This window comes from Phyllostomus hastatus, unplaced genomic scaffold (assembly GCF_019186645.2).
Source record: "Phyllostomus hastatus isolate PE091 unplaced genomic scaffold, TTU_PhHast_1.1 phas_scaffold_1066, whole genome shotgun sequence".
Lineage (NCBI taxonomy): Eukaryota > Metazoa > Chordata > Mammalia > Chiroptera > Phyllostomidae > Phyllostomus > Phyllostomus hastatus.
The window spans coordinates 21974070-21999278 of NW_025334004.1; the positions used below are offsets into that span (position 1 = coordinate 21974070).

At 41.8% G+C, this 25209-nt stretch overlaps 1 protein-coding gene across 2 annotated transcripts; it reads right to left on the reverse strand.

The window, feature by feature from the left end:
* Positions 1 to 260: 260 nt before the first annotated feature.
* Positions 261 to 25183, reverse strand: ZDHHC6 (zinc finger DHHC-type palmitoyltransferase 6). 2 transcript variants are annotated; one of them, XM_045853846.1, is made up of 11 exons: positions 24950 to 25183; positions 23541 to 24013; positions 12945 to 13036; positions 11759 to 11918; positions 8901 to 9062; positions 6985 to 7038; positions 4625 to 4792; positions 3598 to 3639; positions 2218 to 2363; positions 2081 to 2127; positions 261 to 883 (listed from the first exon to the last, which is right to left on the reverse strand). In XM_045853846.1, exons 2-11 carry the CDS (start codon positions 23805 to 23807, stop codon positions 780 to 782), a joined length of 1242 nt encoding a protein of 413 aa, XP_045709802.1. In that variant the 5' UTR covers positions 23808 to 24013; positions 24950 to 25183; the 3' UTR covers positions 261 to 779. The 2 variants fall into 2 exon arrangements, with proteins under 2 accessions (XP_045709802.1, XP_045709803.1); XM_045853847.1 differs by having other exon boundaries at positions 25056 to 25178.
* Positions 25184 to 25209: the final 26 nt, after the last annotated feature.

Sequence of the window (25209 nt, forward strand, 5' to 3'; positions counted from 1 at the left end):
CTACCGCTTGCATACGCTTCGGGTTTTGGTAAAGTCAAGTGTACATAAACAGTTCAAGACCACCAGGTCCAAAGTCTCCTAGAATGCTGTGATTTCCATATGCCGCGAATGGGGTTTATTTATGGAGGTCAATACATATGTCGTAAGACTCAGGATTAAAGATGTGAATTTTTGACGGGACAGTAGAGCAGTTTTTCCCTAAGGAACTAAGACAAATGTTTGCAGTCAGAAGAAAAAAAAAAAAAGGAAAAAAAAGATGCTTTAAGTAAAAACTATGATTTATAGAGAACATCCATTGGTCTTTGATTTGACAAAATCAGCATTATTAAAAGACAGGTAACAAAATCTGATCTTATATTGAATCTGACAAATTAAGGGCTACAGTATCTAGATTACATAAGAAATACCTACCGACGGGGAAGGTGGGTGGAAGCATCACATGCAGATGCTCCTGGAGGAGGGGTCTACGCCTGCAGGTGAGGCCCACAGTGGGCAGCGCATAAAAAGTCCTACAGCAAACGCAGCCGACTTACTTGGGTGAAGTGTTTCTCCCTTTGGGGGGAGAAAGAGGCGGTGAGGAGGGGCAGGAATTCAAAGGCATATGCAGAATGGCTTCTCCATTGCAAAATGGTCATAAAAATACTTAGATCATGGCACTAGGGCACCTTTGAGGAAAAGAACACCTTAACCAGAGTGGCCTCATTGCATAATTCTTTAGTGATGTGTACAATTTTCAAGTAACGGAGCGGACTGAAAGGAGAACTGTGTTTCAGGAGCGGCTATCTATTTTTCTTCTCGCCCTCTGAGGCTTGCTCCGCCTCGGCATCGCAGGGACACTTCTCCACGCAGTTTCTCGGGAACCACCCTCTCATCCTTGATACACCTGAGGGAGGAGATGAGACTGATGAGAAACCGTGAGACACACTCGTAAGTCCTGTACTTCCTATTTTAGTCAGACTGACTCCCGCCCGCCACCCGCTCTTTACCACCTTTTATAAGCACAGTTTGTGGCGGGGGGGTGGGGGGATAAGGCTTTTAACTGCTTGCTACTAACAATCTAGAAAATAGGCATTTCCCCAATTCCATTATTTGGAAAAGGGGCTAATGTGGTTTAGAACAGCCCGAAGTGGAGCCGAAGGGAGCTTCTCAGAACGGGTGCTCGCTTACCCGTGTGTGATCGTGAGGGTGTTTCCACCTACCGCCACGCCCCACCCATTCCAGGGAACTGTCTACCTGTAGCCTGCGAGCTTCCTTTACACACTTTTTCTAACAGGTAACAAACAACCTTTAGCAAGGTTGCCTAAGCTGTCATGTGGGGTTAATTTATGATCAACCGAGTGTTTCTAAGCAAGCACCCTAGATTAGTCTTCACTTGAAAAAGGAACAATTCTAGTGTGTGCATGTGGATTCACTGATGTTAACAAATACGCCGCTCTGGTGCAGGATGTGGGGAGAAAGGCTATGTATGTGGGGGCAGGGGGAGCTGAGCTACACGGGGATTCTCTGTATTTTCCACTCAATTTTGCCGTGAACCTAAAACTGCTATAAAAAATAAAGCCTATTAACAGCCCCCGCCCAAAACAATGGAAGATAACCTATTAGTTGTTATGGTAACTCAGCAGGAAAGTGCACTCAAGGGGAGCACGAGGCGCAGGGGCTGAGCACACAGGTGCCCGGCCAGACTGCTCAGGGGGGGCCCTGGCCCTACCTGTTCTTAGTGCCGCCTTGGGCAAGCGGCTGGGCCTCTGCTTCAGTCCCCTCCCCAGTAAGACGTGAATGCCAATACTGATACCTACTGCAGGGGGCTGATGGGGACTTCAGTGCGACATGGGAAATACTGGTACAAGCGCCTGGCACATAGCTAGGCATGAGCTCCAGTGTCCGCCGTCATTAGAGACCTGACAGATATAATGCTACGGAGAACTATACAAGGAGCTTCTTTTAGTTGCTTAATGATGTGCTCTTCTCTTTGGCTCCCCTAATGTGTGTGATATGAGACTGTTTACCAAAGCTATTCTTGAAAGGCTGGGAATTACTGCCAGCGTCTTACCCTTTAAACACCCCCTTCCATTTTTCGTACCTTCTATAAAGGAATCGTCAAGAATTTTGTCTCCATACAACCAGTACCTGAAATATGTAAAAGATTACAATTATTTCTGTTAGACCAGGTGCCGACTTTGTCACTGAGGGAGAAAGCCAGCACTCACTGCCCCTCACCGTAGCCCTCTGGTGGCCAGAACGAACTCCCCTCTGCGCAGCCGCACTCGAGGCTCTTCAGTGCAGGGGCTCGTGCAGAAGGTTCTGAGCCCTTTATTCAGAGGACAGCAGGCACCGCTGTAATCTTCTACCACTTTATACCGCACCTGTCATCGGCAATCAGAAGAACAACTTACGGGGTGGGCTGGGTGGGAGCAAAGGGTAGAAAACTACTGGAACAACAATTAAAATAAACAAACAAAAAGAAACCTCAATTTACTATGGCAGGAAGTCATATTACTGAACTTTGCAGATTAGCAAGTAATTGGCCAAAATTCAGAAATAGTTTTTCCTAATTGTTGGTTGTTGGAGGAGTATATATTATTGTATCTAGCAATCCTAATTAAGTGTAATAAATTAAGGTGATCTCTGTTGTGAAGCAGATTTTTATTATACACTTGTAAGTTAATAAACATGAATTTTTTGGAAAAAAAGAGAACAATTTAACATTTCTCCATTACCTGCATTTATGTTTGAATTCTTTTAAAAATATTTTATTTGTTTTTTAGAGAGGGGGAAGGGAGGGAGAAAGAGAGGGAGAGAAACATCAATGTGTGAGAGAAACACTCAGTTGCCTCTCACAAGGCCCCAACCGTGAACCTGGCCTGCAGCCCAGACATGAGCCCTGACTGGGAATAGAACCGATGGCCTTTCAGTTCAGAGGCTGGTGCTCAATGCACTGAGCCACACCAGCCAGGGCTAAGTTTGAATATTAATTGTTAAAGGTAGACCCAAAATAGCAGGTGCCAAGTCTTTCCCTCCCAGTTTGCTAGCTAAGCAATTCCCTTATAGGAGGCAACTGATGTTTCTAGTTCTCAAGGCTCTTCTTACCCTTCATCACAAGCACATAGCTAAGAAGTAAATTCCAGAGCAGTGCTGTCCAACAGAGCTTTCCAAAAGAATGGCGATGTTCTCTATTTGCAGTGTCCAGTGTGGCAGGCCCTTACCACATGTGGCTACTGAGCACTTCCAATGTGGCTAGTGAAACCAACGAACTGAATTTTTTACTTCATTTTAATTAATTTAAATAGCCACATGTGGCTAGTGGCCATCAGATTGTACAGTACAATTATAAAGACAGGCTTCATGCTAACAAGATATACAGAGCAAAATTGTCTTTCTGTTGGCAATATACATTGACTAAATTCCCTCCAACCCTGCAGTCCAAACTACTTAAATGAAAAAAGTGAGTGTTATCTGATGCCAACAAATGTTTTCTGGAATATTGTTTAATAAAAGCCAACTGTTGGCTTCTACCCAATGGCAATTTTAAAAACTATTTAGAATTGTAGAACCCGACAAAAGAAAAAAAAATAGTACCATTGCAAAAGAATTACTTACACTTCTCACTCTTTTATCTGCTTTTTGTTTCAGCTGTTCTATCTGGAAGATAAAAAAGAAGTCTCTTATCTCAATGTTTGTATCAGAGTGGCATGCACCACCAACTCCCCAACTCCCAATTGTCCAGGGTTTCAAACTGCTGACAATTTAAAAGCTACATGTGTTTTTTTTTTTTTTTCCTTTTTAGCATGAAAAGAAGACCGTATGACTAAGAATAGGGGCTGAAGTAGGGCTCTCTTCTCAGTGTTCCCTGGCTAATCTCCTCCTTTACGTGTACTGAGAGAGCGCTCCCCGTGGTTCTCCGCCCTCCTGGAGCCTCCAGGCCGGACCTACAGTGAAGATGACACAGAGTTCATGGGCTCGTTAGAGACATGGGAGGAAGCAAGCAAAACTCATCAACAAAGAGTCTCAGCTAAAAGTCATCACTGTGACTCACTTTTCTCTACTTATTCATAGATGCATTCCAGAAATAAAATATATAGTCTCGGCCCTAGAATCTTGTCAAGTAAAGTTAGAGATATAGGGTATGAGAATTAAATGAAAATATGAGACCTCCTGTGCTAGCACACAGGGCTACATGAAGAAGCGCCAGGTGCACAGGGGTCTACAGTGCAGATGCTGGACTAGGGAAGAGGCTGGACTGGAACTGGTGTTAATAGATTCTAACAGAGAGATCAGATGAGACAGGAAAAACAGTGGGGGCGAGGTCAGGGGCAGGAATGTGTAAGCTGTTCGCTGCGCAGTCTCGGCTGATTGGGAAAGATGATTCCTGGTTGGAAGTAGTTGGAAGGTAGTTTTAGGCCAGATTTTATAAAACTGAGTTAAAGAATCAGGACTTTATCACACAGGTATGGACAGTTGAGGAGAGATTTACATAAATGGAGAGACATGATATAGACAGTGCTTGGATTAGTAACCTTGAAAAAAGTTTTTATTATTTGACTATAAAGCGTCATCTGAGTTCAGGAAGAGTTAAGGGGAAGAAGGCGAGGCTCAGAGGAAAGGCGATGTGAACGAAAACACTCACTGTTAAGCTGTACTGGTGACAGCCTTCTCTGATCGGCCACTCCAGCCCGTCTCCTTCCGGGACCCCTGACCAGGTGAACACCTGTTTAACGTTCTTCCACCGACTTCCCATGTCATAAGGAAAAACAAAGACTTCATCTAGTTGGTAATACTGAATGCGATCTTTAGCCTGTGGGTAACAAATATGTAAGATGGCAGGTGCCTTAAATGGCTTGTAGTGATACAGTACCAAGAACATTTATTCCTCAAATTTGTACCATTCTCCGAAATACTTCCTCCTGTTGTGATGTCAGGGTACACAGAAGAGCTAAACAAAATCTCACAATGCTGGAAGAACCCGACATGCAACACCAGCCTCACACGAGAACATACAAAAAACGTGTGACAGGGCTTATTGGGGAATGAGCATTCAAAAGTGCAGATTGTAACTTTATTCCACATATAAAAATTTCTTGGTGCTCCTGTTGTTGAGCAGAGAAAAGAATCCAGGTGTAAAGAAGAGAAGCTGACAAACAGATTTAAGAGGTAGCAAGGGTTTATCCACACGGAAGGAACGATTTTGTGGGGGACACTAGAATGCAGTGATACCTGTGGCAACGGCCAGGAAATGTGTAATGGGGGAGTCATCATTTTATGAAAATTATTATTTTTTAAGCCAGCAGGCCACGTGCAGATCTCCCTGTTTTTTATACCATTACACATGCATATATACTTACTTATATTTGCATTTGTATGCACATTTTATGCATATACATAAATACTCTAGTTGTATAAATTATATTCTAAGCATTTAAATTGTTAGCTTTAACTTAAGGACATACTGGCTTAGAATCTTAAGTTCCACTGACACCTAGTGGTATAAAGATACATTATTTATTCCTATAATAAGTCAACAAACGCAGTGGAAATTTGTTGTATAAATTTTAGTGTCTGGTAATTTTGATAATTTTCTAAAACTTAATACAATCATTTATTTGAATATTTTACTCAGCAACAAAGAACCAGTTTTAAAATAATTCCTAGGCTTAGCATGGCACTTTACAAAGAGACTTGGTCACCAGCAAAATAATTGTTAATCTAATGTTAATAAAATTATGCTAACTATAAATGATACTTTGAAATATTTTATTATCAAGGCACAGTATTTTAAGGAAAAGCTTCTTGTAGTTACTTAAAAATTGATACTGATGTTAATTCAACTCGAAGAATTATCAACCCGTAAAATACACGAATTTACTGAATTGGGTAAAGCCATCCCCACCCAGAGAGAAAAGGGTAATTTCTTTTCCCTATTTATGAGTAAAAGCTTCGGAGTCTTCAAAATGGATGAGTCTCAGAGAACAGAGACTTAGGCTATTAGCAAAGAAAAAGCAGTAAGGATGAGAGCAGCTTACAGAAACGACCTAGGCACGGTCTCTGCCTAAGTGAAGCATTCTGTGAGGGTGCGGGGGGTGGTTCTATCTATGCCACACCGCTGTTAAAAGGTGACAGAGGTGTGTGATAGGAGCTCTGTGACGGGAAAAGCAACAAAAGTACTTAACCTTGTCCAGGGAGAGTCCAGGAAGGTTCCTTGGAAGGAATGAAACCTAAAGTCAGTCCCGAGGAACAAGAATACAGGCAAAGAAACTGGGGGAGGAGTGTTCTAGCCAGAGCGCATGTGTGGAAAGAAACAGAAGATGTACCAACAATGAGTTACTCATTGGAATTAGCTGGTTTAGAGAGTGAGATGGGGTGGGAAATGCCATTGAAGAAGCAGATAAGGGAAGAGGGGAAAGGTTTTATTACGTATAAGCGGAGGATCTTGTAATCAAACCTGTACATCAATGGTTCTCAGAGCAAGCTCTGCACACTCTTTTGAGTCTCCAAGACCTTTCCTGGGGTTCAACAATGTCAAACAACTTTTGTCACAACACTAAGATGCTATTTGCCATTTTCATTGTGTTGTCATTTGCACTGGTGGGTAACATTGCTGGCACCTTAAGCAGGAATCAGGACAGTGACACTGACCTCTATTAGTGGCTATTACAGTCTTCACCACGACATACTCTCAGTTCAGAACAAAGCAACCCTGCACCCCCGGAAAAACAGCTTTTTCAGAGAATGTCTTTCATGAACCAATAACAATTACTACTATTTTTATTAAATCTCAACATTCAAGTAGATATCCTTTTAATATTCTGTGTAATATTAAGCCAGGGATAAATCAAAATGTCTCCTATTTTGATCTTTTATGTGGCATACAAATGACTTAAGGAAGCTAACTGGTAGCCAAACTTTCACTTCCAGGCATTTATTAGTTAATCTGGTCTGTGAGTTAACCAGTCCTTTATGAATATTGAGGAAAACAAGTATTAAATTTACCTTTTCTTCAATCCACGATTCAATAGAAGTTTGGTTTCTGAGAATTATTTTCATCTGAAAATTAAATAACAGACAACGAAATTTTATAATGGAACTTTGGTTCATTTAGGATTATTCTTTACACTAACCCTATGAGAGAGTGCTAACTGCTCAGTCCCATAGATGGAGCTGCCAGGATGGCACAGGTTGAGTGACAGTGTGAGGTGCATCCGACTCTAAAGTCCTTGTTGGTAACCACTGCGCTGTGCAACACCTCTGCATAAAATAACCACATCAACCCACAAGCAAACCCAAATCTATTACTGTAATAAAAATTCATGTTTTAAGGATCATCTTCTGAGTAAGGTTTTCAGAGTACTAATAAAAAATTGATATAATCCATTCAATCAGTACGTAAGTGTATTTTGCTATTAAAATCACATCACTACTTTAATTAACTTTAAATATATGATTAATCTATTTATTACAAGTAACTGACTCATTTCAGTCAACCTAGATATTCTGCTTGCCTTAACAGTTGCAATGCATTCAGTCCAAATTCTGTTTGATTTCCTACATATAGCTAATCCATTTATGGAGATTTTTACACCAAAGAATTTTAGTTTATTTCTAATATGATCCTTAATTATAGGCATCAGGAAAAATAATCAAAGAATTTGATCCTAGACTAGTAGAAAGCATGAAGTATAATCAAAGCCAGATTATTTCATTTTTAAGATTTTATTTATTTACTTTTAGAGAGAGGGGAAGGGAGGGAGAAAGAGGGAGAGAAACATCAATGTACAAGAAATACATCAACTGATTGCCTCTTGCACACCGCAGCTGGCGACCCAGCCTGAAACTCAGGCATGTGCCCTGACTGGGAATTGAACCAGCGATCTTTGGGTTCACAGGCTGGTGCTCAGTCTGCTGAACCACACGAGCCAGGGCATAACCGGATTATTTCAAACTAAGAGTTGAAGATGGTTGGGCAGTGCATAATGGCTGTCCAGCCGGCATTTCTAATTCTACAGCAAGTCTGCACTTCCCTGAAGTCTGGCTGTGTCTTCACAGAGACAGCGTGGCATAGTCAGAGCAACCCTGGACAGAGTCCTCATCCTATTCCAAGGGCCGTGTGCAGCACCTGGCCCACGGTGGGCCTTCAATTAATGAATAAATTTATTAAGTAAGAGACGTAAGTAAAAAAAACTGTTTTGTAACCCCCATCTGGGTCATATCTTCCTTCTCTGTGTTCTCATAGCACTTTGTACAAAAACCTATGACAGACACACGACCATGATTAGTTAACTGGCTACTAATTCTGAGTCCCTAGGGGTAGGACCTACTTCATTTTCATTATTGAAGCCTGGAAATTAGCAGAGTAATTCATCACAGAGTAGGCACCAAATAACACCTGTATCATACGGTTATTACTGAGATAGAATGAGCTAACATATGTAAAGCGCCTAAAACAGTGTCTTGCACATAAGAACTGTCTGATAAATGTTGGCTATAGTATTATGATACTGATTAAATATATGCTATTATAAAATAACAACAGTAATTCTGTTTACTGAACATACGAATGAATTATCTTAGGTGGTAAGTCACTTAAAACTTTCGGTGACTCAATTATTCATCTGTAAGGAAGAGAAAATAACGCTCCTCTTCAACCTCTTTTGGGGCCGATGTGAAGATCAGCAGGCTATAAACGTGAGAAGAGCTTTCTCAGCTATAAAGGGCTACAGAACTCCAAGGTAACCTTTTAAAAATCCAAGCAGTTACCTAGAAATTCTGGCAAAGCCACTCTAAAATTATCTGACCAGTACCTAAGATTAAATTAGTTACCTAAATGAAGAAACAATAATACCCACTTCTCATTACAAGCCACCCCCATAACTTGACAGCTTTTAGCTAGAAGGAACTGGGGAACTTACCTGGATAAAAAACAACATCCCAACGGCGATGGTGGTTCCTAAAGCTAATCCCAAGGCAAACAAGGTGGCAGCAAACGCAGCTAATCCAAACGGAATAACTGGAGGAGGGTCTCTCCGGGCTGCACTCATATCAATCTTGACCGTGTTCCACCCAAAGGAGAGCTATAAGCAATAGCACACACTTGAGAAACTTGGTTGTCTTAAGTGGCTAGGCCCTACTGTGACAATTAAACCAACCTGACTGAAAAGATCAACAAACAGGAACTAGAAAATCTGGCCAAAGCAAACATAGCTGTTTCTAATTAACACCGTGGCTTGCACTCATGCTGATAACGCACTACAGCATTCTTATTTATTCTCCAGTGTTACTTTTTTGTTGTTGCTAACGTTTATTGAATCCTCAGAAGGTGTTAGGCATACCCCACAAACATTGATATGAATTTAAACATTAATCTAAGTTAACTAATTTAGACACTAAGTTGTAACTGTCTCCCTCTCCTCCTTGCTTCTCTATTTAACTAATCATTTTTTTATTGTTATTCTATTACAGTTGTCCCAGCTTTTTCCCTTTTGCCCTCCTCCGCTCACACCAATAGCCTGCTCCCACGGTCAGTTACCACACTGTAAAGCTTCTGCATGCTGAAGAGACCATCAGCAAAATGAAAAGGGAACCGACTGTATGGGAGAACATATTTGCCAATGATACACCAGACAAGGGTATGACCTCCAAAATATGCAAAGAACTCACACAACTCAACACCAGGAAGACAATCCAATCCAATTAAAAAGTGGGTAAAGGATCTGAATAAACACCTTTCCAAGGGGGACATGCAGATGGCCCACAGACATATGAAAAGATGCTGAACATCACTAGCCACGAGAGAGATGCAAATTAAAACCACAATGCTTTTCTGTATTTACAGTAATTTTCTAGAGCAACAAATACAGCCTAGGACTGAGTTGTTTCTTCCCTTATGTTCCACAACCAGTGGTTAAAAACTGGCAAAACACAGCCTGGCCAGATAACTCAGCTGGTTAGAGCATCACCCTGATACGTCAAGGTTGCAGGTTCCATCCCCGGTCAGGGCACATATGAGAAGCAACCAATGAATGCATAAGTGGAACAACAAAGTGGTGTTTCTCTCTCTCTCTCTCACTCTCAAATCAATAGAAAATATTTTTTAAGTCCTTATATGAGAAAAAAAAACAAAAAACTGGCAAAAGGCATGCCAAATGTAGCCTGCAGATGTTTATTGCCTGGCCTGCAAAATGTTTTAAAATATTGAGTTAGGTGCCAACATTTAAAATTCAGGAGATTTCACATTTTTAAAAAATCAGGATTTTTTAATCGAAAACCTGGAAGATCTAGCATCACTGGTCTGGATTCCCAAACATGAAAAAACTGGCCGAGGTCAAATATGGGCTATCCTCTGTAAGTTGAAGAGCACATGCTCTCCAGAGTGCCACAGTCCTATGAGGACTGTGCCCCTCGTTCACCCTGAACCTTGCCTCACGACTACCTGCCCATAAGGACTCAATGTGCTGCAGGGGGCTTTAGGACCGTGCCTGCTCCAGGAGCCACCTTCCAGGGCACTGGGATTAGAATTCAAGAAAAGAAGTGCAAGTCGTGCCCTGAACTGGATGGAAGAGGAAAGTCCTCATGTTGCCTTTTTCTTGTTGCTCTTCTTTTTTTCCCCTCTAATTATTCTTACCATAGCTACCAAGTTTGAAATTTGATAAATTATCAATTTATTAATTATTAATAAAATAATAAATAATTATCCATTCAACTGAAGCTAGCAAGGTGAGTATCCGGAGCAAAATAATCTTTCTTCATTTAAAAAAATAAGTTTTAATGCTTTTAAAAAAGAAACCCATGTAGAGGGAAAGCGAAGTTCTATTTCCCCAACTTTAAGTCACAGAAAGCATCTCTCCAAAAGGGACTGTTGGGAACCGCCCTGACTGGTATCAGAAGCTGAAACCCCCGCCTAGCTAAGGCTAAGGGAACGCCCTTGGAACCGTAAGCCAGCAAGGAGACAAAAGCTTATCTTCCTGGCAGGAATGCTGCTTCTGCTGCTTTATTCATAACTGAACCCCAAAAAGCTTGGTCAGTTAGCCAAAGACGGGTAAGATTCCCCACGGGGGGAACGACCTAAGACAGGCACGATCACTTTGGGAGGCCCCCAAAAGAGGACTTGGGGGGCTGCAGCAAAAGGGGGTGATGGACCCTCACTCCTTGGCTTTGACATAGCCTGAGTTCTCAGCGTCTGGGGAAAAAACCTCCTTGTCTCCCAGTTGCCTTAGTTCCCTTGTTCCACCTAAGCCTGAAACAATGACAGGGTGGTGCAGCTCTGTACTGAGAAGTGCGGATTCCCGGGGTGATCAGGCCTAAGAAAGAACATGTAAATTACTGTGAAACCTTCTTTGTTTAGAATGCTCTCAGTTGAATGAGAAGGGTCTTAGGAGGAAGTTATTTTGTTCCTCAGTCTTACAGCTCTTTGACCCCCCAACTCAATAGACCGGCAGAGTTCTTTGTTTTCTATAGTTCCTTACTTCCCCTAATGAGTACTGTACTTTACCTGAATTATTATGCAGAATGAGCCCAATAAAAGCAGGTATGGACGGTAAATCGGCGCGCTCCCCACTAGGGCGGGTGGCCATTTCGTCCCTACTTCCCCACAGAAACTAGTCTGTCTCTGTGCATGTGTTGTTTTTTGTCGCGTGTTTATTGTCGAGCCATCCACAGCGTTCCGTGGTCACTGCTGGCCGGTGACCCACGCGCAACAAGGGACTTCGTAAATAACCCTGACAACTACCACTGAATCTGGCGTGAATGGTTTTATAACATTTTCACCTACCCGGTTATAAAGCTGTGTGTACATGGTCATAACAAAAATGAAGGCAGCATGGATGCAGCCCAAGGGCGCTAGAAGCAGGAACAGCGTGAACGAAGCGTGGTTTTGGTAACCGCAGCAGTTGTTGATCCACGGACAGTGATGGTCCATCTTCATCACACACCTGGCGAGAAGTATTTACATACACCATGAGGTAGGAAATCCTGTCTGCTTTAAATAACTTTGGTCTTCAGAAGACCAAGCAAATAGGAATCCAGCATGTTCATGAGTCATAGAGGAATTTTATTACATGGAACAGAAAGAAAAATCTTTTGAGTTTTTAAACAACTCTGAACAGTGACATCTTGTAAATTCTAAATAGGACAAAAAAGGGTGGGCTTTGTAACAGCTTCTGAGGAAAAGATGCCCACCCCTTGTGAGTTTTTTTTAAGTCAGGAGGCCCACTGAGAGGCTCATTATAAGGAAATGAGCCTGGTTCCTTCCTCGTTTTCCTCTGGCTCTGAAATGCAGTGACTGAAGTGGAGAACAATAGAGACTCAACAAAATCACTTATAAATCTCCGCCGGAGTTGATGGGACCTCAGAGACGCTTGCAACTTCCTTCTTTCCTGTCCTCATCCGTTAGATGTGGAAGCTCTGAGCTAGGCAGTGGATACAGCTGTTCATTTCTAAAGGTTCTAGCTTATTTCACATTTTTTACAGTGATTCAATTTTCTTCCCATTATTTTTTTTTATGCTAAACACCGCAATACTAGGCACCAGGCTTCATTTATTAGATTAGTATAAAGTGTAAATGTGTTAGTGAACTACATAATGGAAAAAGCAGCTCTCCTCTGTAACCAGACTCAGAATGGCCCTAAAGCTCGTCAAGATGACAGTCAACCAGCACCGCTAATCGTGACCCATGGAAACAACTTGAAGGCACAACCTTCTACTATGCTCTTGGCAGGGCAAGAAGCAAAGTCATTCTGTATTTTTCTAAAAAAATCTTTTCATATGTAACAAAAGAGATGTGTTTATTGTCAGAACTGATACTTTAAGAATAAAATGGAGATTATGGACACAAGTATTCTGGCCACATTTTTTTTACAAAGGAGCCACCTACTTTATAAAAGTAGGATCATTGTGGCAGAAAGAACAGAAGACCACTCATCAAGTTGATCAGCCCCCAATGAATGGCAAAGACGCACCTGTTACACTTTCGGCAGTGATGTGACCGCGGTGCCTTGTATGCCTGGCAGACTTGACAATACTGGAGGTACATGCAATCCTGAGAATTTTCCTTGGCAACAAAATATAAACAAAAAATACATCAGATAACCAATCCTAAGTAATAACAAACCTGATGAATAAATGCTTTTTATGATTTAATCTTCTTTTATGGGAGATGGGGGAGGGATGGAATCTTGCACTTCCAGTCCTTTTACTTGAGATAAAATAATTTTAAGTAAAAAAATTGTGGTAACAGCAGCACTCTCCCAATTACCCAGAATTCATTCTTAATTTCTCTTCCCTATGCTCCATCGTAATCCATTGTCACTGAGTACAGTTGGCTTTACTTATCCAAAATCTTCGTAGAGTGGAAGTTCAGAAAAAGGCTGGCTGACAACTTGGCTGGTATTTAGAGTAGGGGCTCAAACATCAGGGTGGATACTCTTAATAACAGTGCTATAACATGACTTTGATTCTGTCAGAGCTCTGCCTGGAAACCTCGAACTCCCTAGAGTCTAACAAATTCTCATTTATTTGAGGCTTCCATATCTGCATTAGTTTCCACCTTATCTGCACTATATAATCTGTCCACTCCACACTCCCACCGTTCTCTCAACCTGAAAAGCCTCTTCCCATCTCCCTTGGAAACTCCCACTCCTCCGGCAGGTCCCTAGCTGAAAATGATCAGTTCCTTCTAACTTCACCAGCACTCACCACATTCTACTCCCTAGTTACCTGCAGAAGTGCCTCTGTTTCTCTCCTCAGTTACTAGGCTTTTCATAATATGAGCTGGGTCTTACCCATTTCTTTACTCACTCCAAATAGTACACTAGTAATTCTCCAATACTAAAAAAATCTAAGAATCATTCTGGGGGGTTTATTAAATGTAGATTCTGACTCAGTAGGTCTCAAGTGGAGCTCAAGATTCTGCATTTCTTTTTAAAAATTTTTAATTTTAATTGTTGTTCAAGTACAGTTTTCTGTCTTTTACTCCCATTCCAGCCCATCCCCCCAATGCTCCCCACCTTCCTCCCATTTTCACACCCACTAATTTTTGTCCATGTGTCCTTTATACTTGTTCCTGTAAACCCTTCCCATTCTCCCCTGAAATTCCCTTCCCTCTCCCCTCGGGTCATTGTCAGCCTGTTCTCTATTTCAGTGTCTTTGGTTATATTTTGCTTGTTTGGTTGTTTTGTTGTTTAGGTTCCTGTTAAAGGTGATATCATATGGCATTTGCTTTTCACCACCTGGCTTATTTCACTCAGCATAATGCTCTCCAGTTCCATCCATGCTGTCGCAAAGGGTAGGAGCTCCTTTCTTTCTGGCATAAAATTCCATTGTGTAAATGTACCATAGCTTTTTGATCCATTCATTTACTGATGGGCATCTAGGTTGTTTCCAACACTTGGCTATTGTAAATTGTGCTGCTATGAACACTGGGGTACATAGGTTCTTTTGGATTGGTGTTTCAGGGTTCTTAGGATATAATCCTAAAAGTGGAGTTGCTGGGTCAAAAGGCAGATCCATATTTAGTTTTCTTAGAAAATTCCATACCGTTTTCCATAGTGGTTGTACCAGTCTGCAATCCCACCAACAGTGCACTAGGGTCCCCTTTTCTCTACAGCTTCTCTAATACTGTTATTTGTTGCTTTGTTTATGATGGCCATTCTGACTGGTATAAAGTGGCATCTCATTGTGGTTTTAATTTGCACCTCTCAGATAGGTAGCGATATTGAGCATCTTTTCACGTGTCTCTGGATCCTCTGTATGTCCTCCTTGGAGAAGTGTCTGTTGAAGTCCTTTGCCCATTTTTTAATTGGGTTGCTTGTCTTCTTAGAGTGGAGTCATGTAAGTTCTTTGTATATTTTGGAGATTAAACCCTTGTCTGAGGTATCATTGGCAAATATGTTTTCCCATACAGTTGGTTCCCTTTTTAATACTGTTTTCTTTAGTCATGCAGAAGCTTTTAATTTTGATGAGGTCCCATTTGTTTATTCTTTCCTTTATGTCCTTTGCTCTAGGGGACATGTCAGTAAAAATAGTGCTACGTGGAATATCTGAGATTTTCCTGCCTATGTTCGCCTCTAGGACTTTAATGGTATCATGGCTTATATTTAAATCTTTTACCTGTAGGGGACCGGTTTGTTTAGTCTGGCAAATGTGACTCAGCTCTGTATGGAAAACCTACATAAGCGAAGTGGTGGGCAGGAGCCAGACCTTCAAACCAAGTTTTCCCGTGGGAATCAGGCGTAAACATGCATACTGACTGTTATGGCTTGCTCTTGCTAAAACTCCATCACCCTGGTCTAAAACAACAAATATGTATTGTCTATCTTCAAGGTAATTTTCAAAGCCTGTGTGAATTTTCCCAAGGATAGAGCTAATCACCTCGCCACCATTCCCTTCTGCATGTTATTTTCATTTCTTTGATTGTACCTAAAATGTAGACAACAATATTCTATGTAATAGATAATCAATCTTTCTCTGATGTAAGACCCGAGAAAAACAAAAGCCTGTCTAGGCAAGGGTCGGGGCACTCATCTCTGGAGGGAGTGGTCGAGGCATTCATAGGCACTCTCCCCTTGAGAGACTAGCCGTGCCATCCCCTTTTTCTCCACAGGATTGCTGTCTCCTGTGCATTTATTTTCTCTTTCAGTCACAACAGGCTGACTCTGCTGGCCGGAGTCTGTCACATTTATCCACCTTGAATTTATTTTTGTGTATGGTGTAAGTTGGTGCTCGAGTTTCATTTTTTTACACGTCGCTGTCCAGTTTTCCCAACACCATTTGTTGAAGAGGCTATTTTTACTCCATTTTATGTTGCTGCCTCCTTTGTCAAATATTAATTGACCATAGAAACTTGGGTTTAATCTGGGCTCTCTGTTTTGTTCCACTGGTCCGTGTGCCAGTACCAGGCTGTTCTGATTACAGTGGCCTTGTAATAGAGTTTGGTATCAGGTATTGTGATCCCTGCTCCTTTGCTCTTCTTTCTCAAAATTGCAGCAACTATCTGGGGTCATTTATGGTTCCATATAAGTTTTTGAAGTGTTTGTTCTATGTCTGTGAAATATGCCATTGGTACTTTAATAGGTATTGCATTAAATGTGTAAATTGCTTTGGGTAGTATGGACATGTTGATGATGTTAATTCTTCTGATTCAGGAACAGGGTGTATGTTTCCATTTCTTTGTGTCTTCCTTGATTTCTTTCTTCAGTGTTGTGTAGTTTTCTGCATACAGGTCTTTTACCCCCTTGGTTAGGTTTATTCCTGGGTATTTTATTTTTCTTTCTGCTATATTGAATGGGATTTTTTTCTGCTTCTGCTGTTTCACTGTTGGTGTACAAAAATGCCTTTGATATTTGGATATTGACTTTGTATCCCGCTGTTTTGCCAAATTCATTTATTAGGTTGAGCAGTTTTTTGGTGGAGTCTATAGGATTTTCTATGTATACTATTATGTCATCTGCAAACAATGACAGTTTTGTTTCCTCCTTTCCGATTTGGATGCCTTTTATTTCCTTTTCTTGTCTGGTCACTGTGGCTAAAACTTCCAATACTATATTGAATAGAAGTAGTGAAAGTGGACAACCTTGTCTTGCTCCTGATCTTAGTGGAAAATATTTCAGTTTTTGCCCATTGAGTATGATATTGGCTGTAGGTCTCTCATATATGCCCTTTATTATGTTGAGGAATGCTCCCTCTAATCCCACTTTGCTGAGTGTTTTTATCATAAACGGGTGCTGTACCTTATCAAATGCTTTTTCTGCATCTATTGATATGATCATGTGGTTTTTGTCTTTGCTTTTGTTTATGTGATCTATTACATTTACTGATTTGCAAATATTGTACAATCCTCACATCCCTGGGATGAATCCCACTTGGTCATAGTGTATGATCTTTTTAATGTACTGTTGGATGTGGTTTGCCAATATTTTGTTGAGTTTAGAGTCTATGTTCATCAGCAATATTGGCCTGAAGTTTCCTTTGTTGTGTCTATCTGGTTTGGGGATTAGGATGATGTTGGCTTCATAAAAAGAGTTTGGGAGTCTTCCATCATTTTGGATTTTTCAGAATAGTCTGTGAAGGATAGGGGTTAGCTCTTCCTTAAATGCTTTGTAGAATTCTCCTGTGAAACCATCTGGTCCAGGGCTTTTGTGTATCGGGAGTTTTTTGATTACTGCTTCAATTTCATCTGCTGTTATTGGTCTGTTCAGGTTTTCTGCTTCTTCATTGAGTTTTGGAAGATTATATTTTTCTAGAAATTTTTCCATTTCACCTAGGTTTTCAAATTTCTTGGCATACAGTTCTTCATAATATTTTCTTACAATCCTTTTTATTTCTGTGGTATTGTTACAGGGTGCAGCCAAGAGGGGGGACCCCAAATGGGCATTTGAAATGGGGTCCAGAACTTAAGGTGTCCAGGAGATTTTAAGATGTCTCCAAACCCCCCCCACCCAGGGTGTGGGTTGGGGGGAAGGGACAAATGGAGCAGGACCATTGAGAGCTGTTTTGCATAGCAACAGCCTTGCAGCTAAGCTCTGGCGTGGTCATTTAACATATCTATAGCCTTTGGCTGGTCGCTTAGATATGTTAAATAGCTGTGATCATCTCTGGGCCAGGGGAATGGAAGTAACTTCCCCACCAAGACGTGACTGGGGGCAGATCCCCCAAGCTACAGCGCCTGCATGGGAGCTCGGAGAAGATTGGCTCCAGGACATGGGGCCACACCTGCCGAGACTCATGATGGCAGCCCAGTAAAGCTGGAAGGATATGAATTCTGGCAAGTGAAGCTGAGTGTGGGAGGAGTCGGAAATGAGGCTGCAGAGGAAGATTGGCCGCGGGGATTTAAAACCCAGACTTGGCGGCCATTAGGAGGGCGAACCATGCGCAGCCCTGAGGAGAGAGAACCATGCTGCTTTAGGGGAGAGAACCACGCGGCTTTGGCAGAGTGGGGACTCTCCCCTTCCCACAGCCCTGAGAGGGAGAACCACGAGGCCTGGACAGAGTGGGGACCCCCACAGCTTTAGAAGGGGAACCACCACCTGGTTTTAGCAGAGATCCCGGCGACTCAGCGGAGGGTGCCAGGAACCCAGGGAGGTCTCCCAGTCGAGATGGAGTACTAAGAACTGGAGGACTGCCTGAGCCATGGACTTCTATTTCCTTTCCTGAGATACGGTACTCTGGACTGGGCAAAGGGGGAAGGAGGAAGGAAGGACTGCGTCTGTTTGTGGGTGTTTTAAGGGACTTTGGGATTTTTGATAAAGACATTAGGTCATTACTTTAAGTTAGTATAGCATTAAAAAAACATTTCCTTTCCTTTTCACGAATCTCTGGCATTGAGAGACATCTTTCCTCTGGCGGCGGACATAACGGACCCGGGGCCTTCTTTCAATAATAGTATATTGTTCCAGGCCCCCCTTGTTGTGTTCTGTAACAGTATCAGTTGTAATCTCTCCTCTTTCATTTCTGATTGTGTTTATTTGGGTCTTCTCTCTTTTTTTCTTGATGAGACTGCTTAAAGGCTTGCTGATTTTGTTTATCTTTTCGAAGAACCAGCTCCTGGATTCATTGATCCTTAGAATTGTGCTTTCAGTCTCTATGTCATTTAATTCTGCTCTGATCTTGGTTATTTCCTTCCTTCTACTTGCTCTGGGCTGTCTTTGTTGTTGTTCCTCAAGTTCTTGTAAGCGTAGGGTTAGGTTGTTTGTTTGAAATGTTCCTATCTTTTCTAGGTAGGCCTGTATTGCTATGAACTTCCTTCTCAGAACTGCCTTCATTGTGTCCCGTAAGTTTTGGGTTGTTGTGAGTTCATTTTTGTTTGTTCCCAGAAACTTTTTGATTTCTTCCCTAATTTCATTCTTGACTCATTCATTGTTTAATAGCATGCTATTCAGTATCCATGATTTTGAGTGTTTTGGGTTTTTCCCCTTGGGGTTGGTTTCTAGTTTCAGTCCTTTGTGGTCGGAGAAAGTGCTTGGTATGATTTCAATTTTCTTGAATTTGTTGAGGCTTGTTTTGTGTCCTATCAAGTGGTCTATCTTTGAAAATGTTCCATGTTCATCTGAAAAGAAAGTGTATTTAGCTTCTTTGGGATGAAGGACTCCATATATATCAGCTAAATCCATTTCATCTAGGGCATTGTTCAATGCCACAATATCTTTGTTGATATTATGTTTGGAAGATCTGTCCATTTTTGACAGTGGGGTGTTAAAATCCCCTATCATAATTGTGTTGCTGTCAATATCTTTCTTGAAGTTCTCTAAGATTTTCTTTATCTATTTGGGTGTGCTCCTATGTTGGGTGCATATACATTTACAATATTTATGTCTTCTTGGTGGATTCTCCCCTTGAGTATTATGAAGTGACCTTCTGGGTCTCTCTTTATGGCCCTTTTTTTGAAGTCTATTTTGTCTGATATGAGTATTGCTACCCCAGCTTTTTTTCCTGTCTGTTTGCTAGGAAAATTTGTTTCCAGCTCTTCACTTTCAGTCTGTGTAGGTCTTTTGTCCTGAGGTGGGTCTCTTGTAGGCAGCATATGTGTGGGTCGTACTTTCTTATCCATTCAGCTATTCTGTCTTTTGATTGGAGCATTTAATCCATTTACATTTAAGGTTATTATTGATAGGTACTTATTCATTGCCATTTTCATACCTGTGTTCCTCTCTGTCTCTTTTCCTTCCTTTCCTTAGATCAGTCCCTTTAGCATCTCTTGCTGAGCTGGTTTGGTGGAGTTGTATTCTTTTAGACTTCTTTTGTCCTGGAAGCTCCTTATTTGGCCTTCTATCTTGATTGAGAGCCTGGCTGGATAAAGTAGTCTTGGTTGCAAGGCCTCTGGTTCTCAATACTTGGAATATTTCTTGCCATTCTCTTCCAGCTTGGAGTGTTTCCATTGAGAAGTCAGCTGCTAACCTTATTGGGGCTCCCTTGTATGTTACTTCCTGTTTCTCCCTTGCAGCCTTTAAGATTCTCTCTTTGTCTTGGAATTTTGCCATTTTAATTATGATGTGTCTTGAAGTGGGCCTCTTTGGGTTTCTCTTGATTGGGACTTTCTGTGTTTCCTGGATTTGTGTGACTTTTTCTCTCACCAAATTAGGGAAGTTTTCCATCATCACTTTTTCAAATAGGTTTCCTATTCCTTGCTCTTCTTCTTCTTCTGGTATCCCTATTATATGGATATTATTACGTTTCATATTGTCTTGCATTTCTCTTAATCCCTCTTCATTCTTTCTGAGCCTCTTTTCCTTTTCTTGCTCTTTCTGGGTGTTTTTTTCTTTGTCCTCTAGCTCACTGACTCAATCTTCCGCTTCATTGATCCTGCTTTTGATTCCTTCTACGGTGTTCTTCAGTTCAGAAATTGTATTCTTCATTTCCTCTTGGACCTTGTTAACAGTTTCTATTTCTTTTTTCATGTTGATATAGTTTGCACTCAGTTCATTGTAGTTTCCCTGTAGTTTCTGATAGCTCATTGTGAGCGCATTGAGCTTTCTGATAACCATTGCTTTGAACTCAATATCTGATAGTTGAGTTGCCTCTATTTCATTTAGCATCTTTCTGAGGCTTCCTCCTTTTCTTTCATTTGGGGATTGTTTCTTTGTCTTCTCATTGTTTGTGAGACCCTTCTTGTTAGCTTTGGCTTCTTAAATTGATCTGTCCTGGCTCCCTGGGTTTATGGTGTGAACTTCTGTGGTAGAATACCTGTGAGATTCAGTGGTGTGGTCTCCTTGATCTCTGAGCTCACTGATCTTGGACTGTCATTTAAGTTGGTTCTGTGTTTGTCTTTGGGCTTTGACTGTTGTTGGGTCTTTCTTTGGTGGGTCCTTCCCACCAGCTGGTTAACTGAGAGTCACTCTGTTCACCACCTCTTTTATTTTGTTGCGCTGGTGAGGGCAGGTTGTGTTGAAGCTGGTTCTTCTGTGTGTACAAGGTTTTGAGGATTCTCTCTTGCTCTTGTTCAGATGTTTGTACTAGGTATTTTCTCCACTATTTAGTTGTAATTCCAGATAGGTCCTGGATTGAAGTTTGTGTGGTTTCCACTGCCTCCTTCACCTTCTTCTGTTGTTATCTGTTGGTGGTTCCTTTGTTGTTGGGTTCCCTCTTCCAGGGGGTATCCTGGTGTTCACCGCTTCCGCCTACTCCTTTTTGTCATCAGTTGGAAGGGGAAGGCAGAAGGTTTAAGATAGCAAGAGAGTATTCTATGATATTTACAGTAGCAGCCAGTAGAGATGAGATAGGAGATCCTTTGGCTATGTATAGTGTTAACCGTGATCTTCTACCCAATTAGCCACTTTTTAGAAAGGGTGGAAAGAAGATAAGACTCTTGTTGGGGAAGGAAGGATTGTGAGTTGGATCTACAAAGCAGTGAGGTTGTGGGTAGTCAGATTCTGTGGTAAGGTTAGAGTAAAGGATAGTAAATAGGTGTAGTGTGTGAGAGAATAGAGTTAACCACTACAGTAATGGAGTTCGGGAAACTGTGAAGTGGGCTAAGATCTGGGATGGGTGTTGTGTAGTATTTACAATTGTATGGAACAGTGATTATTTACAATAATATTAGAGCAACAATCATATGGCAGAACCTATGTGATCTGGATAACAAGAATAGGGAGTATAGGACCTTGAGTAGAGTGCTAAGGAACACAAGTGACGTGAAGAGCAGTAAATTAGCAATACAGTATGAAAGAGAACAGGGAAATTTGTCAAATGATACAATATAACCAGCCAAGCAAAGAAGACTATACAGAAAGAAGAGTAAGAGAAAGAATACATAAATACTATTAAAATAAAAGATATAAGAATAATGAGAAAAATTAATAATACAAATATGCAATAACTTGCAGGTTCTGTGTAAGAACAAAGTGAAATCTGTTTCACTGTCTCAACTGTTGGGATGCCCACTCTTTAGATCCAACTCTGGTCTTTTCACAGTTCCAGGTTTTTTTTGTTTCACTTGTGGGTATTTTTTTTTTTTTTAAAGAAAGTAAAAGCAGAAGAAGGGAGGAAGAAAAGATAAAATTGGAAAGAAAGGAAGAAGGAATAAAACAAGAAAGAAAGAAAGAAAGAAGGAAGGAAAGACAGAGAGGAAAAAGGTATTGAAAGATAAAATAAAAATAAATAAAATAAAATAAAAGATTACTTAAAAAAAAACAAACACAAAAAACCCTCTTGTTGGTTTCAAACTGGCCAAACCAGGTTTTTTTTGTTTTGCTGGCTGCAGCAGGCTAAGGGGCAATTGGTATGGCTTTTCTCCCTTCCCAATCTGCACTCAGCCAGTCTTGCGCACGCTCTCTCCAAAGCTAGCCTGGCTCCTCTCCCTGGAGCCTTGGGTGTGGGATCCAGGTCTTCCTGAGTGCACCCTTTCCCTGGGATTACCACTGTGGGCTGGGGTGCAGGCTTGCACTCTTCCCAGTGCTATGGGGGTGCATGGGGCCTTGTGGGCAAACTTCTGCACAACCTCAGGATCGCTGCCAAGCTGGGTGGGGAGGAGACCGAGTGGCTTCTAGGAGAATACCCCAAAGAGTTTTTCTTTTTGAGACATTCCTCCTACTCAAGGCTGCCGCTCTGTACAGCCCAATTTTCCAGCCAGACTGGTGACTATCCGGGTCAGTGCCCGTCACCGCGTGACTCTCAACTCTCCCAAGCCAGTGTCCACAGACTCCACGGGTGACCACAGCCCCTGTGTTTGCCACTTTGTCCTTATTCCCCTCTCTGCAACTTCAAGCAATCAGGTCTCTCCCGGTGCTGTTTAAACCTTGATTGGCCGGGTAGGGAGGGAGCAGTTGACCCAACTCTCCCCCAAGGACTCGGTGGCAGACCCAGGGGCGGGTGCCGGGCCTGGAGCTGCAGCCGTCCTGGTCCCCGAGGTGGTCCCTGGGACCTTATTGTCCTGAAGCACTCTCCTTACTGTCTGGTTTTCCAGTGTCCACTACAATTTTTGGTCTCTTATTTCCATATATGCTGGGGTACTGCTGAGTGTTTGTTCTGTTCCTCCGTAGATCGGCTAGGTTTTTCTCCTGTAAGATTCTGCATTTCTAACACACTACCAGGTGATGTCCCTCAACAAGGAATATGGAAATCCATAAGCATAAACTTTCTAACAAATTTTAAGAAGCCATAAATTGATTCATATTGCACTTCCTCATTTTCACTGCAATGATTTAAAAACTTTGTCTTAAACTAAGAGTTTCTAAAGAGTTTTTCCCAGTTCTGAGGATGTTAATGTATTACGGACAAAAAGATTCTACAGCCAAACTGCACTGTGAAATTATAAGGAAGGTATCTGTGTATGCAGTTTTTCCTAAACTTATGACCATGTACTCACCATCACCCCTTCGTTTCTTTTTTTTTAAATGCAAGACAAGTATTCAATGAAATTGCTTTAGGAAATACAAATTTAGATTAATATTCTTAAAGAGATATGAAATAAACCACCTGAGATTTAAATGGCCAATGATTACAATACACTTAGTCTGTAGCAAGGCAAAAAAGTAATCTGTGTGATATTACTGGTGAAGATAAAGCAAAAACTAAATTATCAGATTATTATTAGAATTCATTCTTTAAAGGGATCTTTTTCTTACCGGTTTCCATCCCAGGGGGACAAAGCCAGGACCAACAAACATAGCGTTGAAGTAATTATAAAGAATCATGACAGTCCAGTTTATCAACATGATGAAATTCACGCTTCCTCCAGTTGTATGTAAAGGCCAATACCACAACACAGAGTCAATCATGGCCATCAGAGAACATATTGCTATAACACCAAGGGCTATAATGGGACCCCAATGACATAGTCTCTTTAATTCTTGGAGGTTTTCAAACTTGATAACTGAGGAAGATGAGCCCATTTTGGTAAGGAAGAATGTCTTCCTATCTTTAAAGAATTACAGACTTCCTTTTTCTGTGCACACATTTCCATGCACTACAAGTCCACGTGTGTTCCTGAGCTGCCATGTCTTCTGTGCGATGTTAATGCGGACTATGCCACTTTCACCATTACATACTCAGAGCTCTCTGAGCTATGAGAATCCAGTGTCTTGGTCCGAAACTCAATCTAAAGAAAACAAAATGAAAAAGATCAGTAAAAAAAAATTATTACATAGTAAAGTCCCATAACCACTTAAACAAAAGCATCTCACAAGTGCACTACCATGGGATGAATAACTTGTCAAACGCCAAAAAAAAAAACAAAAAAAAAAAACCACCCACTATTTTTATCTTACGCAAAATAGGGTTCAGGCCTAAATGGCATGTAATGCCACAGTCTGGGGGCTGTGACCGTCCAACATTTAGCCAATGGTTTGAGGAAACAAAGAATTTTAGAGCTGGGAAACAGCACTTTAGAGTTGATCTAACCCAGCTTCATAGAAATTGGTTTGGAGAGGCTACGTGATTAAGGTCAAACCTAACAGCTAAACCAAGTCGTTCAACTCTGTTGACGGACTTCTAAACTACCGCCTTCCGAGTCTTGAATTAAGCCAGCTACGAGCCAGACATGGTCTACATTATTTGCCTGCGGTTGCCCCCCAAACCCCAACAGAAAGGCCAAAGGTAAGGAAGCGAGGGAGTTAAAGCAAAGACAGGGTGCAAGGAGAGGGGAGCCAGAGGTGTGTGTGAAATCGCGCCTGGAGGCGTATATGAAAAAAGAACATGGATGAGAGTATTTTAGAAAAAAAGAAGAGGAAGTGCCTTCTGCGAGCACAGGGAAGATTTGTAGACGGGTATTTATGATAGAACTGCAGTGAGTCAAGGAAAGAAGATCTGAGACACAAGGGTAATAACTTCCACGCAACAGATACCGCTGCCCTGTGCCTGTTTCCCGCCCGTGTCATGAGGCAGAGCTTTTAAGAAATCTTCCCTTAAGCGGAGGGGGGTGGGGGGGTCATCCTTGTAAGCGTGGCTGGCCCCAGAGTACTGAAGATTCTGGTCTCACTCGGGTGGAGTGAAGACCGCCAAAACCATGGTTTACGTCCCCTGCCTTGACTCCCACCTCATTCTGGTCCTTGGTGCCCGCTCCTCGGCCATCGCATTTCCGGGGCGGCCTGGGCTCACCCGGAACAGCTTTTGTCCTTTTCGGCTAAGCCCATCATGGGTACCTCAGTTCACAGCAAGCAGAAAGCAAATCCTGTTTGCTAGAGGCTGGGGTGCGGACGCGACACGACTCGTCTATCTCTCAGCCAGCACTCTAGCCGCAGTTCCCCCGCTCGGGCTGGGTGCGCAGTCTCCGTGAGAGCCACTTCCGGGAGGTTC